The sequence below is a fragment of the Trichoplax adhaerens genome, genomic scaffold (genome assembly GCF_000150275.1).
Source record: "Trichoplax adhaerens TRIADscaffold_2 genomic scaffold, whole genome shotgun sequence".
NCBI classification, from domain to species: Eukaryota; Metazoa; Placozoa; class Uniplacotomia; order Trichoplacea; family Trichoplacidae; genus Trichoplax; species Trichoplax adhaerens.
The window spans coordinates 9,677,354-9,696,917 of NW_002060944.1; the positions used below are offsets into that span (position 1 = coordinate 9,677,354).

General features: G+C 31.6%; 2 protein-coding genes across 2 annotated transcripts; one reads left to right on the forward strand and one right to left on the reverse strand.

The window, feature by feature from the left end:
• Nucleotides 1–852: 852 nt before the first annotated feature.
• Nucleotides 853–2,854, reverse strand: TRIADDRAFT_53986 (uncharacterized protein; the record flags this gene model as incomplete). Its single annotated transcript, XM_002110179.1, has 3 exons — nt 853–1,055; nt 1,190–1,280; nt 2,786–2,854. 3 exons carry the CDS (start codon nt 2,852–2,854, stop codon nt 853–855), a joined length of 363 nt encoding a protein of 120 aa, XP_002110215.1.
• A 6,411-nt stretch (nt 2,855–9,265) lies between these two features.
• On the forward strand, nt 9,266–19,145 carry TRIADDRAFT_20540 (uncharacterized protein; the record flags this gene model as incomplete). Its single annotated transcript, XM_002109666.1, has 8 exons — nt 9,266–9,376; nt 14,521–14,562; nt 17,394–17,460; nt 17,616–17,668; nt 18,000–18,065; nt 18,317–18,373; nt 18,657–18,733; nt 19,046–19,145. Coding segments are annotated over 8 exons (573 nt in total), but the record flags the coding sequence as incomplete, so codon positions are not given.
• Nucleotides 19,146–19,564: the final 419 nt, after the last annotated feature.

Sequence of the window (19,564 nt, forward strand, 5' to 3'; positions counted from 1 at the left end):
CAATTAGGATCTACTAGTTAATTCGAAATTGATGCCGCTAATACTCTTTTACTATTCCTAAAGGTAATTAATCTTGATATATCATTTTTGATTAAGTTATCATCCTTTCTAACGCCAGTTTGCAAATATTAGATCATACTCATACTTACACTAATTTATGACCATGCTTTTAATTATGATAATAATTTCTAATATAATATTTTGATTTCAACGCTGGATTACAAGGTATTTCAATTTACAAAGGCTTCAATAACTCAAGTCAAGATTATAAACTGCAGTTAATCGAACATTGACTTTACTCTTATTCGGTAATTCTTTGCTACGACTGAAACAATCTTTAATTTGCAAGCCGGTAATAAATTGATTATCGCAAGTTTAAATTGTTTTACATTAATAGATTGATGATTAGAAACAAGAATATAATACATGACTTAAATGTATACAAAAAAGTTACTACATTAGGCTTAATTTTAATAAATATTTGCCCATAATTTCTGTAATAAATAAATCTAGATAAATAATATATGCGCGTATGGTTACGAAAATCGGCTGTAGTTCAATCCGCGGCAATGACTTAATCCATAACTGGGCAATAAGTTACAAGTTTTTTAGTAGACCTTGTGTTACAAATCTAATTAACTAAGGTCTTCATTATCTTCTACATAAGCAAACTATCGCACTGTTACTAATGTTTTAACAAACGCATTGGGTCGTACTATATCTTTAACTCATTCCTTTGCCAAAATTGCAAATAATTCAAAGTTTCGATAGAAATAATCCTTAGCAGCTCCGAGATGCTGTTATTACGATGGAACAGATAGAGAGGATTGTATGATTACTTTGGAATTGCTACTAAATTCCAAGCTCCAGTTTAATCAATGCTTTTATACTTGGATCGTCGATTTTTTCTAGAGCTTGCTTAGCGTGAGATTTATCACCTTTATAATACTCAACTAATTCTTCGCAATACTTTAACCAAACACAATTAGCACAGCCACTCATACAACAAGTTACCGGCAGTTCGGGCGGTAATTTCTTGTCGATTGGAGCACTATCTACAATTATAATTATAATTGAAAATTAATCAGAATCGTTCATTTATCATTTAAATATTTAAAATACTCGTAGTACCAGATTCTTAGTAAAGCGATACTTTTATGATTAAATCTATTGAAATGACGATATTTACCTTTAAGAACTGTGGTGTATGCTATACTACGATAGCGAAAATGTAGCAGGTAATTTATTCCTGAGAACGTAGCAACTTGATTTCCAGAACCCTAGTGGGAAAGAGTTGAGAATATTTTATTAATTTTAGCTTGTAAACTTGCTAATAGCAAATCGAGCATAAATCAGAGCGTAAATAAACATATAATTATTATACTTTAATTATTATTGGAAAAGGAAATCAATGTGGAAACAATTCTTATGAGGACACCCGCAGGTGCTCGCTTAATTTTTGAAGTTGCATCATCCGATCAGTTATTTTAAAGTAATAAATTAACTACATTAAACTTGTAATTGTGCTAAAGCATACAGGTTGACTTTTATTGCAATATTCCTACACCGGTAGTATCATATTTATTTCTCTGCAGTAGCTTAGATTTCCTCGTTACAAATTACGATTTATAACAATGTGGGCAACCTTACTGCTTCTTGACGATTTTCAAATTCTTTAGAACTATTAATCTTTTTTGCAGCTATTCGAATAGGATCTTGTATGGATATCTACTAGTATTCTTGTAGTGTACAAAATCAACAGTACTGTGTAGAGGAGAATGGAGATCCTTTGCAATGTTGCATCATCTGATGAAATTTATTACAAAGTCAGAGTTTACTGCATTAAACTCGTATTTGCACTAAGCCATTGATACGGTGTTATACACTATAATGTCTAGATTAGAGTAGAAATATCTATGTTAGGATAATTTTGTTGATATACCCTTATTTAAAAAGTTTCTAAGTTAGATATGTGATGTTTAAATATAGTACTAGCTTTTTCGGTGCTATATACAGATACAGCCAACTGAAATTAGTAGTTTAACTTAACTAGGGAATCTAGAATAGTCATTATACAATTCAAATCACTGTGATTGTAACTTACTTATGGTAGATTGCAGATTATCGCAGAAATATTCCGTGATAAGAGATATTGTAACCTGACAATTTTGTATTAGTCATTCGATGTCTATGTTCATAAATACTGTTGTTTTCATTAGGTAGCAGTAGATGAAATTAGCTTTTAATTGATTAGCAGGTTTCAACGTTAATACAAGTATTACTAACTAGGATGTCTTTGCTATTGTAAAAGACAATATAAATGCGAAATATCGTATAATAAAGGGAGCGTTTAAGATTAGTATTTAGCGTAAGATACAAGGCGTCTAAGTCTTTTTGTAGTCTACTATTATAGGAAAAGTGTTCCTGAAATTGTAGATATTGCTCCCCGATACGTGGTTCAGGGAATCGACTTAATGATCGTACATTACGTTATCTTGTTGCAAAGCTGTTTTGTAACAGCCGTCGATGTTGATGTTGATCCAATACCTTACGACTTACTTAATATAACTATATCAGCAGAACTATGTGATTCCTGTTTAACTTAGCAGTAATGTACTTGCATATTAATCGTGACAAGTAGAGAAATCCTTCTAGGTGAATGTGTATCTGTTACAGTATCCATCATACTTTGACGTGAACCGGTGAACGATCCCTTGACTACCTCAACAATTGCTTCCAGGAATGAACAAGAAAGATTAAAATAATCATGATTTTATCGACAAACCTTTGATACATAAGCATATCTGCAAGCTAACTTGCCCATTGAAAGGACGAATGCAGTCGCATTGGCCATTTTATCTCCTCTTAAAGTAGCCAACACATAATGCCATTGGCTTGATTTTGCAACAATATCACAATATTGTCGGCATGATGATCATGAAGTAGCACCTTGTAATCCAGTTAGAATAGATCAAAAATCTCCGTTAACTTAATCAATAGCCCATTCTATATTTAACGAAGGAGGAGAGTGGTTAAGATGCCATTTACGCTGGTTTAAGCCAATTTGATGAGTTGCTGCTAGAAGTTGATAGAAGGACTGCCGGCTGCTGGCCTTCAAATTGGGTTCCACTACCGTATTTATAGTACAGTACAGTATAATGGCCGGATGGTAACATGGGTGGGTACATGGCCATTTTGTAATAAGGTATAACTGGGTGTACCAGTCAGTATTCAATAGCCATACAAAACTATACAGCACTGAGAGTATGGAGGCCATGGTCGCCATAAGGACATCCTTACATCATGGATACGAAAGTTTCAGTTATCAGATTAATATACGCATATTTATTGCTTCGAACAAGTTATCCATATAGAATGTATAGTTTTGAACAAGCTTTCCACATAGAATGCACAGTTTTGGATTAATTCGATCTAGCAAATTTAAGAGAGAAATCGGAAGGGTAAATGATGTCTACCACACGATATGAATTTGATCCATAGAATTAATATACGCGTATTGATTACTTCGAACAAGTTGCCCATAGAGAACGTACAGTTTTAGATTAATTTAATTTAGCAAATGTAGGAGAGAAATCGTAGTCCTTCAAATCGGAAGGATAATAGATCTATACTACCTGATATGGATTTCATCCGTAGAATAGTTTTGTATTCTCGCGCAATTATTATATACTTTACCATAATATAGTATAGTATATTCCTCTCTTTTTACTTCCAGCAGTTGGTGATGAAACATATCTTCCACATTGGGTATGTAATCGTTTAACAATTTAACTAGAGATTAATTAATCAGATTAATATTTATTCTATCAAGCAAGTTATCCCTTTATAAATGCACTATCCCGTTAGTTCTACTTCAATCAATTAGCTATGAACCATATCTTCCACATAGGGTATGTAATCATTGAATAATTAAACTAGAGATTCATTAATCAGATTAATATTTATTCTATTCAACAAGTTATCCGTTTATAAATGTACAGCGTTGGATTGATTCGATCTGTTAAATTTAGGAGAGAAATCGTAGTATTTCTAATCACAGTGGCAAAATGGTCTATAACACCCGTTATGTATTTCATCGATAGAATAACTCTGTATTCTCGTACTAACATTACCTTTATCAAGCCTATTTTCTACGGTGGGATCTAATCATTTATGAATTAAATTATAGAAAATACGAGCACTCCTGTCTATTAGATCAATGGATTAGGAAAATAAAACTATCGCAACCCACCGAGGATTGATCGCTCCTGGACGACATATCTCGCACCATCAAATATAATAATTTTCGATCAAATACCCGCATTTTATAGAGATTATCCGCTTAAAATGAGTAGTAAAGATTCATTTATTCGACTAATGGATTTCACGGAATACGTTGTTCACGGCTTATATGCAGTTTTAAATTTTACTCGATCTGAAAATTTGAGAGAAGTAACATAGTCGTTCGAATCAAAAGGGCAAATTGATCTATACTACCATGTATGTATTGGAATGAAAGTATAGCTTTGTATTCCCATCAAAATATTATATGTACTCACAAATTAATCTAATCATCAGTCTAAACAATTCATTTAATAAAATTAACGAAGGACACTGGATGAATCTTAAAATAATAAATGAAGTAAAACAGCTGTTGAAAGCTTATTACAGTTCTAATCAGAAAGTAATTTCTATCATTCTAATAGCGTTTGGAATAAATATTTGAATTATAAAGGTTTTACTTCCGCTAAAATATATATCAAATGGTTTGATTTAAGGCTAATAATTTGTCACTAAAAATTAGAAAAACATCTTTACTGTACTGTCATCGTAGGAAAGTTTAGAGTATTTCCAATACTTGTCTAGACTGTTCAATCTATACTGATTATCATTTCATTTCATGATATTAACTTATTGATATTGATGCTATTTGTCATCTCCTAATTGACATAAAAAACTACTCAGGCAAGATGATACACTAAATGATCAATATTCAAATAGTATAATTCCAAAATTTTGACGAATGCTCGTTACTTGCGTTCAGTATGGATCTTCTCCTTTCAGCAGGTTTATTCTAATTTATCTTAGCAGTGACGTTTTCTAACGATAATCTTAAGCAGAGCTAGTTTCTCTCTATATTTAAAGTGACATAATCTGTTTTTTACATGCTGATAATATCTTAAGCCCAAAGGTAAAGGTACATAGATATTATATTCTAAATTGAACATCCTACTTTCTAAAATTGAATTGAAATTATTGTATTATATCTATGATCAATATAGTCTTCAAAAGATGATATTAAGGTAAATACTGTCACTAATGTCGCTTTATTATAGCCCATGTCATCTTTAGGCCGAGTTTATCAATGCAAACTAGTACTGAAAAATAGCATCAATGAGGTTTACATCGATCGATTAGAACTAACATTATAATATTAAATAGGTGTGGTTTATTTTCTTATTGTAGTCTAATGGCATACTGACAATGTTTCACTATGCTGGACTATAACATATTAGCGATATATGGGGGATAAGAACGAAATTTCAAATACATTAAAATGGCTTATGAGCAAGGTATCCATTCGTTCCATTAAACTCAATCCATCTATTTTGACGTGAAATAGAAATTTTTAAACATTTTACTTTAAAAATACTTTAACAAATACTTTAAAATGACTTATGAACAGTGTATTCATTCGTTCCATTATGATACGAAATAGAAATTTTTATATATTTTGCAATAGTCTATACAGTAATATTGATCGGTAGAACAATCTTCTTGCAACTTATCGTAGAAAGCCTACTTCCTAAGGTATCAACAACGTAGAAATGGTCGACACTTTAAAATAAACAAGGACTAAAACACATTTTTAGTACAGTATTACTATAATTAGTCAGCGTAGCCACAACATACTAAATGAAGATGGATAAAATTGTACTAAAGAGCTTGAAAGTATTTACAATAATCGTTACTCTAGACATTTGCAGTTTCCCTACTCTTCTTTCATATCGGAATAAGCTTTGATCCTCCAATATCTGTGAGAGTAGACCTCGTCGTCGATTTTCATTATAATCCCTACTGCAACATCGTAATATTCAATCCTCCTTGAACAATTATACAAATAGATGGAGGATGATATTTAAACTTCTCTCCTTTTAAAACAGTTCCTGTACATCTCCTCATTTATAACAAATTTTAACTCTCATTCATTATCGATGAAAATAGCGCTTGTTGTTTATATTTAATAGGCCGGCTGTTATGTAAAAGTGCGACATTGTAGCTCGTATTAGTGTATCTTTGGTATCTGGACCAGGTACAAGATGCAGTGATGAGATGATATGGTAATAGGGATGACTAGCATTAGAAGTGTGAAGATTTTGCATATATGAATTATATAAATAAGCTAAGCTAATATAATAAAATAGTTCTTAATCACCTAAGCTTGTGGAGTCACTGAGTTACTATTCGCTAAGGTTCTACTAGCTAGAGACGAAACACCTGCAATGATCATTTTGATTGCTCCTATCCTAGTATAACCTTATCATTTTCTCGAATGTCTCATGCAGTCCTAGTCACGGCGAATTTTAACCCCGTGTTTAAATTAAAATTAGTGCTTCATTCTTTCAACTTTGCATAGTTCCTTAAAGCTTGTTGATGTCTAACGCAAGTTGTGCTTTTCTTCGAGCAGGTTGCTACCTTACTAGGGCTTTCAATCATCATTTTGATCGCTCTTGTCCTAGTATAACCTCGTCATTTTCTCACATTGTCCAAACAGCACCACCAAAGTGAATTTCAGCCCCATCGGCGTATGTAGAATATTGGTATTTATCATCGATTGCTGATGAAATTAGAACTTTTTGTTTATATTTTATAGGTCTTCAATGATCATTTTGATCACTCTTGCCCTAGTATAACCTCATTCTTATCTCCGATTGTTCCATGCAGCCTTAGCCAAGACGAATTCTAGTCCCATATTTAAATTAATATTAGTACCAAATTTTCTCAACTTGAAGCAGTCCATGTCTAGCACAAGTTAAACTTTCACCGAACTTGTTGTGTTTAACTTGGAAGGGAATGCAATCATCATTTCGATCGCCCTTGTCCTAGTATTACCTCATCCTTTTCTCCTATTTTTCAATTATCCCCTTTAGCCCTAGCCAAGGTGAATTCCAGTCCCACATTTAAATTAATTTTAGTACTTCATTTTGTCAACTTTCAACAGTCCACATGTAGCACAAGATTGCACTTTCATCGAGCTTGTTACTTATCTTGGAAGGACCAGCAATCATCCATTTTAGATGGCCCTAGTCCTATTATAATCTCATCGTTTCTCCAATTGTCTCATCCATCCTAGTCAATGTAAATTCCAGCCCTATCTCTCAATTTCCATTTGGATGCCTATCCAGATGCTAGTTTATGCAAATAAGTTAAAACAGAATGGCGAGACAATAAATAATAAAGTCTTTGCTGGCAGGACAATAAGGTGATGGACAATAACAGTTAATTTGAAAAGATGACGTAGCCATTAAGCTTTGTTGTTCGATTACTCAAGTTGGAAAATTAGGATAGGCAATAGGGCTTGAAGAATTGGATTAATATTAGTAAATAGACTGATTCCTCTCTTGCTGCCTATAGTTGATCATCCAGAATGGATTGAGATGACTGTATTGTATACGAAGGGAGTTACCATCGATCGATTAGGAATCAACGTTGCAACTATCCAACACCCCCACCAGTATCATCATTCTTGTCGCTATTTGCCATGCCAACGTTATTTGCCATCCATTTGTTAATGATCGTTGGTCGAGAAAACTTGCTAAGAAAATAAATAAACTCTCTTCTGTCCTACAGAGTAATTGGAATTCTTGCTTGAGTTGGATTCCAAGTTATTCTATCCTACAGGATAAGGTATGTGATGAGTGTATAAAATTGAATCCATAGTCTAAATGAAGATAAGCCGATCCAATAAGAACATTATTGTTCATCTCTATTGGACAGCATTGTTGGATAGGCAAAGATGGCGATGACTGTCTTATGATTGATTGCATGCGGACATAGACGCCATCGCCTTGCTCTCTCTCTCTTCTTTTCGTTCACTTCTACCCTTGATAACTGTAATAATAACTTTAAAAAATCTCCATTTCAATCTCAGCCAGTCTATTTAATAGAAAACCATTGAAAATGGGTGTGAGAAAGGAAAGAAATTAATAAATTAGTTATGCAACCATGACTCTATCGACAAGAAGAAAAGACATATCTTCTCCTTTTTTTCTATCTTTCTAACTGACTTTGTTCAGAGTAATGGAGTTCTATCTTCTGTCGATGATATTGAAGGATGGAGTTATAAATGTATTCTTTCACTATAAGATATTGTTTCTATCTTGTATTTGCTCTATCTGCACTTATTTTCACAGAAGAGAAAGAAAAAGAGAGTAAACGCTAGCTAGTTTGAAAGTAAATTGGTGTCAATGGCTTGTTCATTGGCTTGCTAATGAATATGTTACATGATTACCTTGACAAATGCGCTCATTTGACCGTTTACAATTTCATTTGTCTTCATGACTTCCTGTACAGTTATTATCATCTGGATAGAATGATGATGATTATGTTATTGCTTGATGGTATTCTATACTTGATCAATCAGGAGGAATGCCAAATAGCCATCCTCTATAAATATCCTTCATTTTGATGTATATGATTTTGATTGCATTCTAGGCTAGCCATCGTTGCTACCGTTAAAGAGTGGAAAGTCTCAACTCCTTTTACCCATTTCATTCCGTGAATTCGTTGGAGAACCTTATCCACAGAAAGAGTGGAAAGTCGTTCTGATTAACTTGAACTTCAATTACTTCATCTTGATTCCTCTCCCACTATACATCTATTCATCGAATCATGGCTGATGATAATAATAGAACTTCTAATGAACGTGTTGATCATACATGCAAGGTTAGTAGTCAAGCTAGAAATATCCATTTCTTATATGATGAAGTAAAATTATCCAATATCAAACTAGTCCTCGAATCGTGTATAAAATCATCAGTACTCGTAGTCGATTATTTTCAATCCGAGATATAAACTTGATTCTTTCCCTTCAACATAAACTATCTTATGTCGTTGTATCGCTTTATTACCAACTGTCCTTTTTAAAATTTTGTCTTCTCAACAACTTGATTAAGCTTAGTTTAATAAAGTCTACGACAGCTATTTCATTTCTCCCATTGATTAGTATAGTATTGGATTTAACCTTGTTATACGACTTTTCTAGGTTATGCTGATTGGCGATTCCGGTGTAGGCAAAACATGCGTTTTAGTCCGATATAAAAATGGTGCATTCTTGTCTGGTTCATTTATTTCAACAGTTGGATTAGATTTTCGTGTAAGTAGATTAGTTAGCTTAGTCGATGTTGCAATCGTTTTGTTTCTATGCCATTTATTACATTTTATCGTGTTATTTTGTATAATACTGACGTAAGGTATCTCAGTCTCTGACTAATAACGAGTTACAACTTTAATCGCGATCTTGATTGAAATAGACTTGTAGTCAATGAAAATTGCCTTGTCTATCATTTTTCTTATGTTCTGTTCTATTTTAATTGAACTACAGTAGAAAATAGAGCTTTCATATCTTATAACTCTTGAGGAAAGCAAATTAATAGACTGATATTAGTCGTTGATCAATAAGGAGTAACAACTTTGGTTATGATCTTGATTGAAATGGACGTGTAGTCATTGAAATTTCGATGTCCATCATTTTCTCTATTGACTACTCTATTCTAATTTAGCCGCAGTAGAAAATAGAGCTTTAATGTCTTTATAAATCTAGAGGAAAACAAACTAATAGGCTTACAAATTAGAATAGTAACCATTTAAGACCACGCTTGGAATTGTTTATACAATCTATTCTATCCTTTCCTTCTTTTTCTTTTGGGCACTTTTACTCCCTCTTCTTTCTCATGCAAAGGCAATTTTCTCTTAGCAATAGCCATTCCTATCGTCTTCAATATATTGAAAATTCATCAAGTCTGGCGACATGGTCGCAAATGGTCTCTAGCACCTTATTAAATGATTGTATTTTACATTATTCAACAGTATTTGTACCATCCTTCTGACGTGAAAAGTCGGGCGAGTAGTTTTTTCATTGCCCTAGGTATTTTCCTATTCTTCTCCCAACATAATATCGCACTAATTCAAAGTCAATAAGATCAGATGAGGAAGCTATAAATAAGCTAGGATAAAACTATTCCAATTGCTCATTTATCGCTTACAAGATTGTTTTCATGGTCATAAAATTGGGCCAATAAGCAATGAAGTTGTATGATATTGGCCAAACTTGTAAGGATTGTCACATTACTCAAGCTTTCCTGTTTTCATTTCTCTTCCATTCCTTTAATAAATAACCTCAACCATTCTTCCTTGTAACGGAATGAAACCTTCGTACTTGGGACTATTTATTAGTTCATGGCCAGTGATCAACATTAAACTGCAATGTTAGTCAACAAAACCCATGTCTTGATAGTCTTTCTTCCGAAAGTTAGGAAAAGTGGTTGGAGCTTTTAATAAGCTACAAACCATCAGTCATAGCTACTAATTCGATGGTAGTAAAGCAAGACGAGTGTTCTTGGAAGGATTAGACGAAATATATCGCCATTTAGCTTATTCAACCTAGCCATCCAGTTATTGAAAATGGTTATATAAACTCTGTTCGTTGTCTAACAAGACAAATGTTTCTTTCTTCAACGATTAACCGGAGTTGCTGTCATAGTTTAGGCTATCTTAAGGTATCTACTTGGAAAATTTTATCAGCTCTCGCCCGTTAACTTAGTGTAAGGCAATAATTCTTTCTAATCAGGCAGCCTAATCTGGCATAAAATATCATATAGCACGACTGAATCCGAGAGCAGCTACAATAATGATTTCTTCTAGCACCAATTCAGATGGCCTGCCATCTTCACTATTTCTTTCCTAAACCATTAGCGATATTTATTATAAACGTTTAGTTCGTGATCGTTGATGTACCCTACAATTTCATCGGCTATCGTTGGTCAGCTTATCATAGAATTAGAGTAAAGCAACCTAGGAGGACTGTTGTTATGTTCTTAAACCTGCCATAAATATATCTGATATCGCCATTGAACTAAAGTATAGTTATGGCAGTGGTTCTTTCCCGAACGAATCCAGATGGCCATTTTCTAGTATTCCTATCTTCAAATATGAACGAAAGTGGTTAGAATGAATTAGGCAATCTTAGGTCGTCTACCTGGGCAATTGCATCGGCCACAGTTGGTAAATGTATTTAATCTAAGCACATTGATGTCAGTAATTCTTTCGAGAGTAAATACAGAAGGCCAATTCTACAGTTGAAGCAATCCAAGTTTTACAGGAATAAGAGCATAATATCATAGTTAGTGCGGCAATTCTATCTCAAACCACTGGTAATCATCATGCTAGCTGTCAAAGCAATCAACTTTTACATCACATCATCAGCCATCGTTAATCATTCCTGAACATAGGTTGAGTAGTAAGAGAATAAGTATCCCATCTTGTGCAAACACAGCTCAGTGGTGTAACTATTAAAACTATTAAAGTTAGACATCAAAGTATTTTATAGTCGTCATTTAAACTAAGCAAAGTAATCCGTTAAGGTTGATCTTCCTTCTTGAATGATGATATTGGATTCTTAAAACAGTTTAAGCCATTTCAAACATAGTTCAAGCTATCCATTAATACGTTAAAGTGCCTTAAAATTTAAAGTAAACGATTGGAGATTATCACTATAAGGGGTTAAGCTATTTAAGTATAACGCAAAATCTTGAACTATCTTATTTAACCTTACACTTAGGACAAAAAATTAACTTTACTTTTCAGCAATAAGTGATGATGAGTAACAGCCTTCAACTAGCCTCATTTTACAGAAATTCATCAATTCGCCTTTGTAATTGCTACATAGTAGTAAAATGATTTACAAGTAGTAGCATTTTCCCTTTTTGAACAAATACGAATCGTTCTTCAAGACTGGGTATACCCACTACTATGCCTTACTGAAGCATTATTAGGTTATTTTGACGAAGCCCTAAGAAAAACAGGTCTCTTCTTTCTAAATCTTAGAACATTATCCTACTCTTCCGTGATATTGAACCATTTATAGGATTCCTTCTATCAAGCTAAAAAAGACTATGGCGTAGCTTGTTAACATTAATTGCATGCTTGCAAACAATTAGCATTGAGCTTAACAATTCGCGCACTAGAAAGGCTTCATTAAGCTATTAGAGGCGATAAAATAACTTAGTAATCTTCATGTCCTATTGGTTCCGATCAATTTATTTTCCTGCTCCAAGAATAAAACAGAATTAATTTATACAATACAAAACGAGATAATTTAAACTATCAATTCGATCAATTTCATAATTAATTCATGATTAACTTCGTTGAGAGAATTTCAGTTTCTTTTACCGTTTTACAATAAGATGACATTCGATAACTAGTGATGCTAGTCTACAATATAAGTCAAATTATTTCACAATATTTCATGGTTTATAGTCTGACAAAATAGGTCGTTCATGATATTCTAGTTATTGAGCTTGAATCAATGCTAATTTCTAGGCGTCTTGAAGCATAATTCAAGGCTGGATAATAAGATTTTGCTCAGTTTTGGTTTGGAGCATTAAAGAATGAGTCATAAAATTTTTCATAATTTCTAATGGGTTACAGTCCGCTGAAATAGATTGATATTTTCGTTAGTTGGTTTAGAATCAATTCCAGTTTCTGTGCATCTTTTAGCATGATTCAGGGAAGATAATAAGAGTTCAATTTTAATTCTTAACCATGAAGTAAAGAGATAAAGGATAGGAATTTGTTCCAACCTCATTCTTGATGCATAAATTAAGGGTTTAGCAATTAGCTATATTTTTGTTTTATTAGAGCAATTCTGGACTAAAAAATTGAATTTATTACAATTTAATTTATTTGACTATGAAACAAGGCTAGATCATAGAATCTTAATATATTCTTACTTTATTGATCATAAATCACTGCTAGATCATATAAACCCGTTATATTTTAGTTTTATTGATTACAAATCACGGCTTAATCGTACTGTACAAATTTGTTATACGTGTTCCTGTATTTTATGAACGTATTAAGGTTTAGATGATAGGGAATTGTTACCGTCTCGTCCTATAATTATATATAATTGCAATTCAAGGGTATGTGATTAGAAGAGTTTATTGCATTCTTGTTTTCTAAGCATACATCAAAGATAAGATTATAAAAGTTTGTTATACTCTTGTTTTTACGCATAATTTAAGGGTTAGATTATATGAGTTTTGCTCTATTCTTGCTCTGTACAGTAGAAATCAAGGATTAGATTATAGAAGTTTGGTATGTTCTAGTTTTTTTAGCCGAGGATTAGGCAATAAGTATTTATTCTATTTATGTCTTTGAAGCATAAATTTAAAGTATCGTTATAGGAGTTTGTTCTAATTTTGTTCTATAAACACAAATCAAAAGTATTTTTACAGGAGTTTGCTCTGTTTTTGTTTTTGAAACATAAACAAGAGTATCGTTATAGGAATTGTTATACTCTTGTTCTGCAAACAAACACAAATCAAGAGTTAAATTATAAAAGTTTGTTGTCTTCTTGTTCTATAAACATGAATCAAGAGTTCTGTTATAGAATTTTATCATATTATTGCTTTAAAAAACTTAAATCAAAAAAGAGATTATATGACTTGCTACGATATAGTCTTCTTCTGGTAAAATAAGTCAAGGTTGGATAATTTGAGCATGAATTCTGGCTGAAATGTAAGAATTTCATATACTAAAAAACTAGAAGCATGAATTATCAGCTAGTTTATGATAGTTCACATGGTAATTCTTGTTCTTTCAGCAACAGTCAAAAGTAGTTCATACGCATTTATTACGTAATCTTGAATCCTAGCCAGTATATTCGAGGTTGTTATAATCTTGTTGAATTTTTAAAACCATGAATCAATACTGACTTAGTAATTATATAAGACATCAACAGTAGATTTTAACCTCTAGTCCCTTTTATATGACAATTTTATTGTTAATTGACGCATATCATCGCTCTGGCCAATCGATTTCATTCCGCTGCTTTTGGATATGACTTCGCTAAAACTATTGCAATAATTGAATATCGATAGACAGAATGGATTTTTTTCCTTTCTTGCCATGACAAGACGTTGTAATAGATAATGTATTAACCTTGTTAAAAAAAGTAATCACAGTTTTAGGCGATCATCTTTTTAATTTATGGTAATTATGAGCACTTATATACTTTCGAGACAATGCTAGCCTTTACTCCCGTCATAGTATGAATTGAAAATAGAAGAAATCTTGTTGCAGTTGCTGTAGTTTTATCTTTTGTCAGATGAATCGCATTGCAAGTTTACCGTTATTATTAACTTACTATTTATTTCTTCTATTAAGGTGCAATATAAATAGCTTGTAGATGTTCTATTCAAATCTTTCGCTATTTCATTTATCTCCTTTTTATTGCAGAACAAAATTGTCGACGTAGATGGTACCAACGTTAAACTACAGGTAAGTGCATTAGTAAAACAAGAATAATTGGAGTAAACTTTTTTTAAAGAATTTAAAATTATTATAAAATTTCTTTTATCTATCTTTCTCCTTCATTCTGATTGTCTTGTTAATTCCATCGTCATTTATTTTAATCATTACAAGGTAATTATTGTTCACTTATTCAATATAGAGGTTATAGTCCCTTCATGATTATTAATGAACTGTTAATGAAACTCACTTATGCGAATCTATTTAAAAATAATCGATAAATGTCCATTTTCTCATGAAAACCATCCGATAGGCGTTGGCATAGATTATTAAGCAATTTAACAAAGATATAGCAGTCATTACTTAGTGTGTTATACAATACTATACATTGTTTCTATTTTTCGTAGAAAGTTGTTGACAATGTAGTATCTGGTCTACAGAAAGACAATATAATTCTTTACTATCTGCTTAAACTTGCAGTTTCTTCTTCTTGCTGTCGGTCCTGTCGTGTATTACGAATTAATTAAGTTCATCTAGCAGATGTAATCCATCTTCTTAAGCTTGTAGTTCTTCATTCTGCCAATCTTATCTGCTACTATTAGCTAATTTAGATAGATGCAGTCTTTATTTGATGGTATTTCCTCTTTAAACCTCACAGAGAAAGAGTAACTCGGACGAAGTCTATAAACTAGCCATAAAATTAGCCTGTTTACAATTAATTTCATCATTGCCTTACGGAAGGTTTACCAATGACGTGTATACTTATAGCGTATAACCCGAAAATTTCATTCTATATTTGAAGTAGCCATTTCTATCTGCTTAGGAAGTAACTTTTATGCAATCTCGCATTATTTTCTTCATCTTATCATGCTTGTTATTTGGCTAATTTACTGTCAATCTAACTATTACTTGATAGAAGCTACAGCCTGATTCTTTAATTATATTGATGGACAGTATTGGAGTAAATTATTTTTAAGACAATAATCTATTGTAGTTTATGAGCTAATGCCGTCATTACTTGATGAAAAAAAGCTTTAGCAATGCTTTTAGTCTATTTAGAATGTAAGAATACTTTAGATATAATAATCTATTGCCAGAATTGGCCAATTTAGAATTAATTGAGACAGTAATCTTCCATACTTTTAGCTAGTTTACGGATTAATCTCATAATTGGTTGATGAAGAGTATACTATAAAGATACTTCTAGTCCATTTAAAACGTTAGAATACTGTAGATGTAATAATTTTATTACTGGAATTGACCAATTTAAAATTATTTGGACAATAACATACCATAACATTAGCTAGTTTATGGCTAATGTCATAATAGATTGATGAAAATTACGCTATAGGGATACTTTCAGTTTATTTAGAATATAAGAATGCTGTAGACATAACAATTCCTTACTAAAATCGACCATTTATAATTATGCCATGTTATGTAGAACAATTTACTCAGCGCAATTATAGACTTGTTGTAATTAGATAGTTCAGGATAGATAACATAATAATCAACTGTTGTATATCGATGGAAGCCTATTTGACCATTTACGAAGGAAAGATTAGAGCAAATTTCCTCCTTCCCCAATTTGTCCAAATTTGAAATGCATTACAAGAGTGTAAACTAAGGGAGGACTTATTCTCATAAATTAATCAGCTTAATTAGTAAATTAAAGAGAAAAATATTTAAGTAACAAAAGTAATTCATTTAGCTATGTAAAACATTAATACAAAAATCCATCTACCAATAAGCAGCAACACCGATCCAATGGATTGTAAATGAAATAATTTAATTTTAGGATTGTGTTCTAGAATAAGTTCTCTATTAATTTAATGTTAGTAAATTAAAAAGAGACCTGAAATAAATACTATTACTTTTGCGAATATTTTAACTTAGTAAAATGCAATCAAAGTCAAAATCAAATCGATCTTGTTTAGCCACAGCAATATCCTCCGTAATGGTGTTTTTTACTAGATCATTGACTGTTCTAACTTAAACTCAGAGTAAAATAGAAGTTATTACATTTATTTCGATGATAAATTTTAGGAGAATCATTTTAATGGAATTGGATACAGATTTTCCCATCAATCCTTTACTAACATTACCCTACAAACACTCTCGAATTCAATTATCCATTGCGATAAATGAAATAGAAACTTAATTTTGTTACTCATTCTACATAATAGAAGTACTCTAATTTATTTAGTGGCAGGCTTTTATTCGGATTACATGGTCTACAACTCTTGTTCACAGGCAGCATCTGCCATTATAAATTGAATTATAAATTAAATTAATTAGGACAAGTATGGATTATAAATTTCGACGTGATATCTATATAAGAAACTTTGGAATCTATGAATTACTGAGCAGGGTTTTAAATGAAACACCGTAAAAGAGGGCTATAGAAATTTGACGTTGAGTATTATTCTTACCAATCTGATGAAATTAAAAACTAGATTAAAGTCATTAAACTCCTATTCAAAGCAAGCAGATCGCTAGGATCATTATATTATTGAATAACACGTATCCCATAACTTTCATATGACTGTCTTACTTGTATTTGAGTATGATTGTGATAAAATCACCAAACCAGTTCTAACCTGGTTACTGTCATGATTTATATTAAAATCATTGTAACCCAATAGTTGAAAAATTTCTTTTAATTCTAGCGTTATATTACTTAAAATTATATATTTTATACTCGTAAACCTCGAAGGTATATATCTTCAGATGCATGATCATTATTGCTCAAAAATACTAATTCTGTTTAAACCTGGTAACTGTCGTGATTTATTGGAGATATAGCTTAAAACTAGGATGATTTCAAATCTTAATTATAATCATTTCTACTTTATAATAAGATTTGGGATACTGCTGGTCAAGAAAGGTTCCGCAGCGTAACTCACGCTTATTTTCGCGATGCTCATGGTAAGATTGATATCTCTTCCATCTTAAACTAGTAAATATAATTTTGATCCATCGATGATTTATAATCCCTTTCCATATTAACTATCAAATGCACTAAAGTTTCGGGATCTTGCTATAGATTATGTCTTATTCTAAATTTTTACTTCATTTATTAGCACTTTTGCTGCTGTATGATGTAACCAATAAAAAGTCATTTGAAAATGTTCTAGTAAGTCTTCTATAAAATGAATCACAATTTTGGAACGCGTGTTGCACCTTTACTTACTTTCATAACTATAAAATAAGGAATACCAGCTTCTATTATTTTATAATTAATGTTATTGTCGATACCGTACCTTAAACGAACTGAATGTTAACTGGCGATGACCTATGATGCATCAATATTTCCCTAACCTAAAGCATTAAAACTGATTCTAATGTATTCTAACGAGACGTTAAAGTACATCAATTATACTAAAATAGGACTCAGTTTAATGGTCTAATATTAATAACTTGAATGGCTATTTGTAACTAATAAACTTTATACTTGTTTTGCTAAGTCATGGATAGAAGATATTAATGCTCACGCTGGCAATGATGTCGTTGTTATGCTATTGGGCAATAAGGTACATAAACTAATTTTCTTATTGCCGTTATATTTGCATAGAACGATAAATCAAAGTTTAAACCAAGTTTTACAGATCTCAAAGTTAACCACATTATAGTTATGGACTCAATTAAATCGAATTCTATTAGAAATTGTACATGTCTTATTTTGTAATTACAATATTGATAATCTACTTGGTCTAATTTAGTGTAAACTAATGATACTTTCAATCTTTATAAAATTGTATTAACTAATTTCTATTACAAAAAGGCTGATTTAACTACTGAAAAAGTTATAAAGACAGAACAAGGCGAAAAATTGGCTAAGGTAATTGTTAATTTCAGCATCATAAGAAGATTGTTTAAATCTTCTTATGACTTGAGATATCACAGGGTCTTTATCTAATTTTTATAACATAGTACAGAATATGAATTTAAAATTAATCTACAAGGATCTCCTATCAGTCACTATGATATATTTCTACATATTTTGGATATAAAAGGAAAACTCATTTGCTATAATCTATTAAACTACAATTTCTGATAGAGATATTTGAATCACAATATTATTAATAACGAATAATCTCTGGTTTGTGATTCTAATCAACCAGGATAATAATATTGCTTTCATGGAAACAAGTGCAAAAACTGGCATGAATATCGACTTGGCATTTCATGCAATTGCAAAGTAAGATATATTTATTTCTATATATTTTATTGTAGATGCAATGCATTTCTAAAATTTGAATAAAGCTTATGTACAGAGTAGTACTTCAATGCAACCTAAATTGATTCCAAAATGGAAATAACCTTTAGCGAGTTTAACTCTAAAGTGTATGAGTATAGTTTCATGTATGCTTAGTTTATTCGGTATATTATGATATGACATGATTACTAATGTAATTAATTTCTGTATCGATCTGTATCGCGAATATCATAAATTATCCATTATCAGCAATAATGATAACACTATAGTAAGGGATCTTTTCCTTGTTTATAGAAATTTGAAAGAAAAGAAGACACTTAGAAGTAATGGTAGAGATTTTAATATGAAAGAATATGTTAACAAGGAGAAGAAAAGGAGCGGTTGTTGCTCTTGAAGAAATAGCCTGTAAGCACTTGCGATTATTTCTTATGAAAATTATCATATCTCTATCTATATGTATAACTAGAACATATAATTATTTGCTAACATTACAATAAACTTGCTGTCTATAGCTTGTTATCCCATCTATATATTTAGTTCTATACAAAATGCATCTCAATATTCCTCAATTTTAAGTTTTCAACTTGATATTGTAAAGGTGTTTTAACGTTAAACGAAGGTGATTCATTTATCTTTACCTTGAATGTGAATGGCATTAGCACAAAGTCAGTTAGATATAGTTCATCAATACATGTGCCAACTATAGTCGATAATATCCTTATTATAAATCTACATGATCAACTTATTATGGCTAGAAAGGGGTGTTTTAAATAACTTCATTTAAGCTAACCTATTAAGACTGGTAAAATAGTA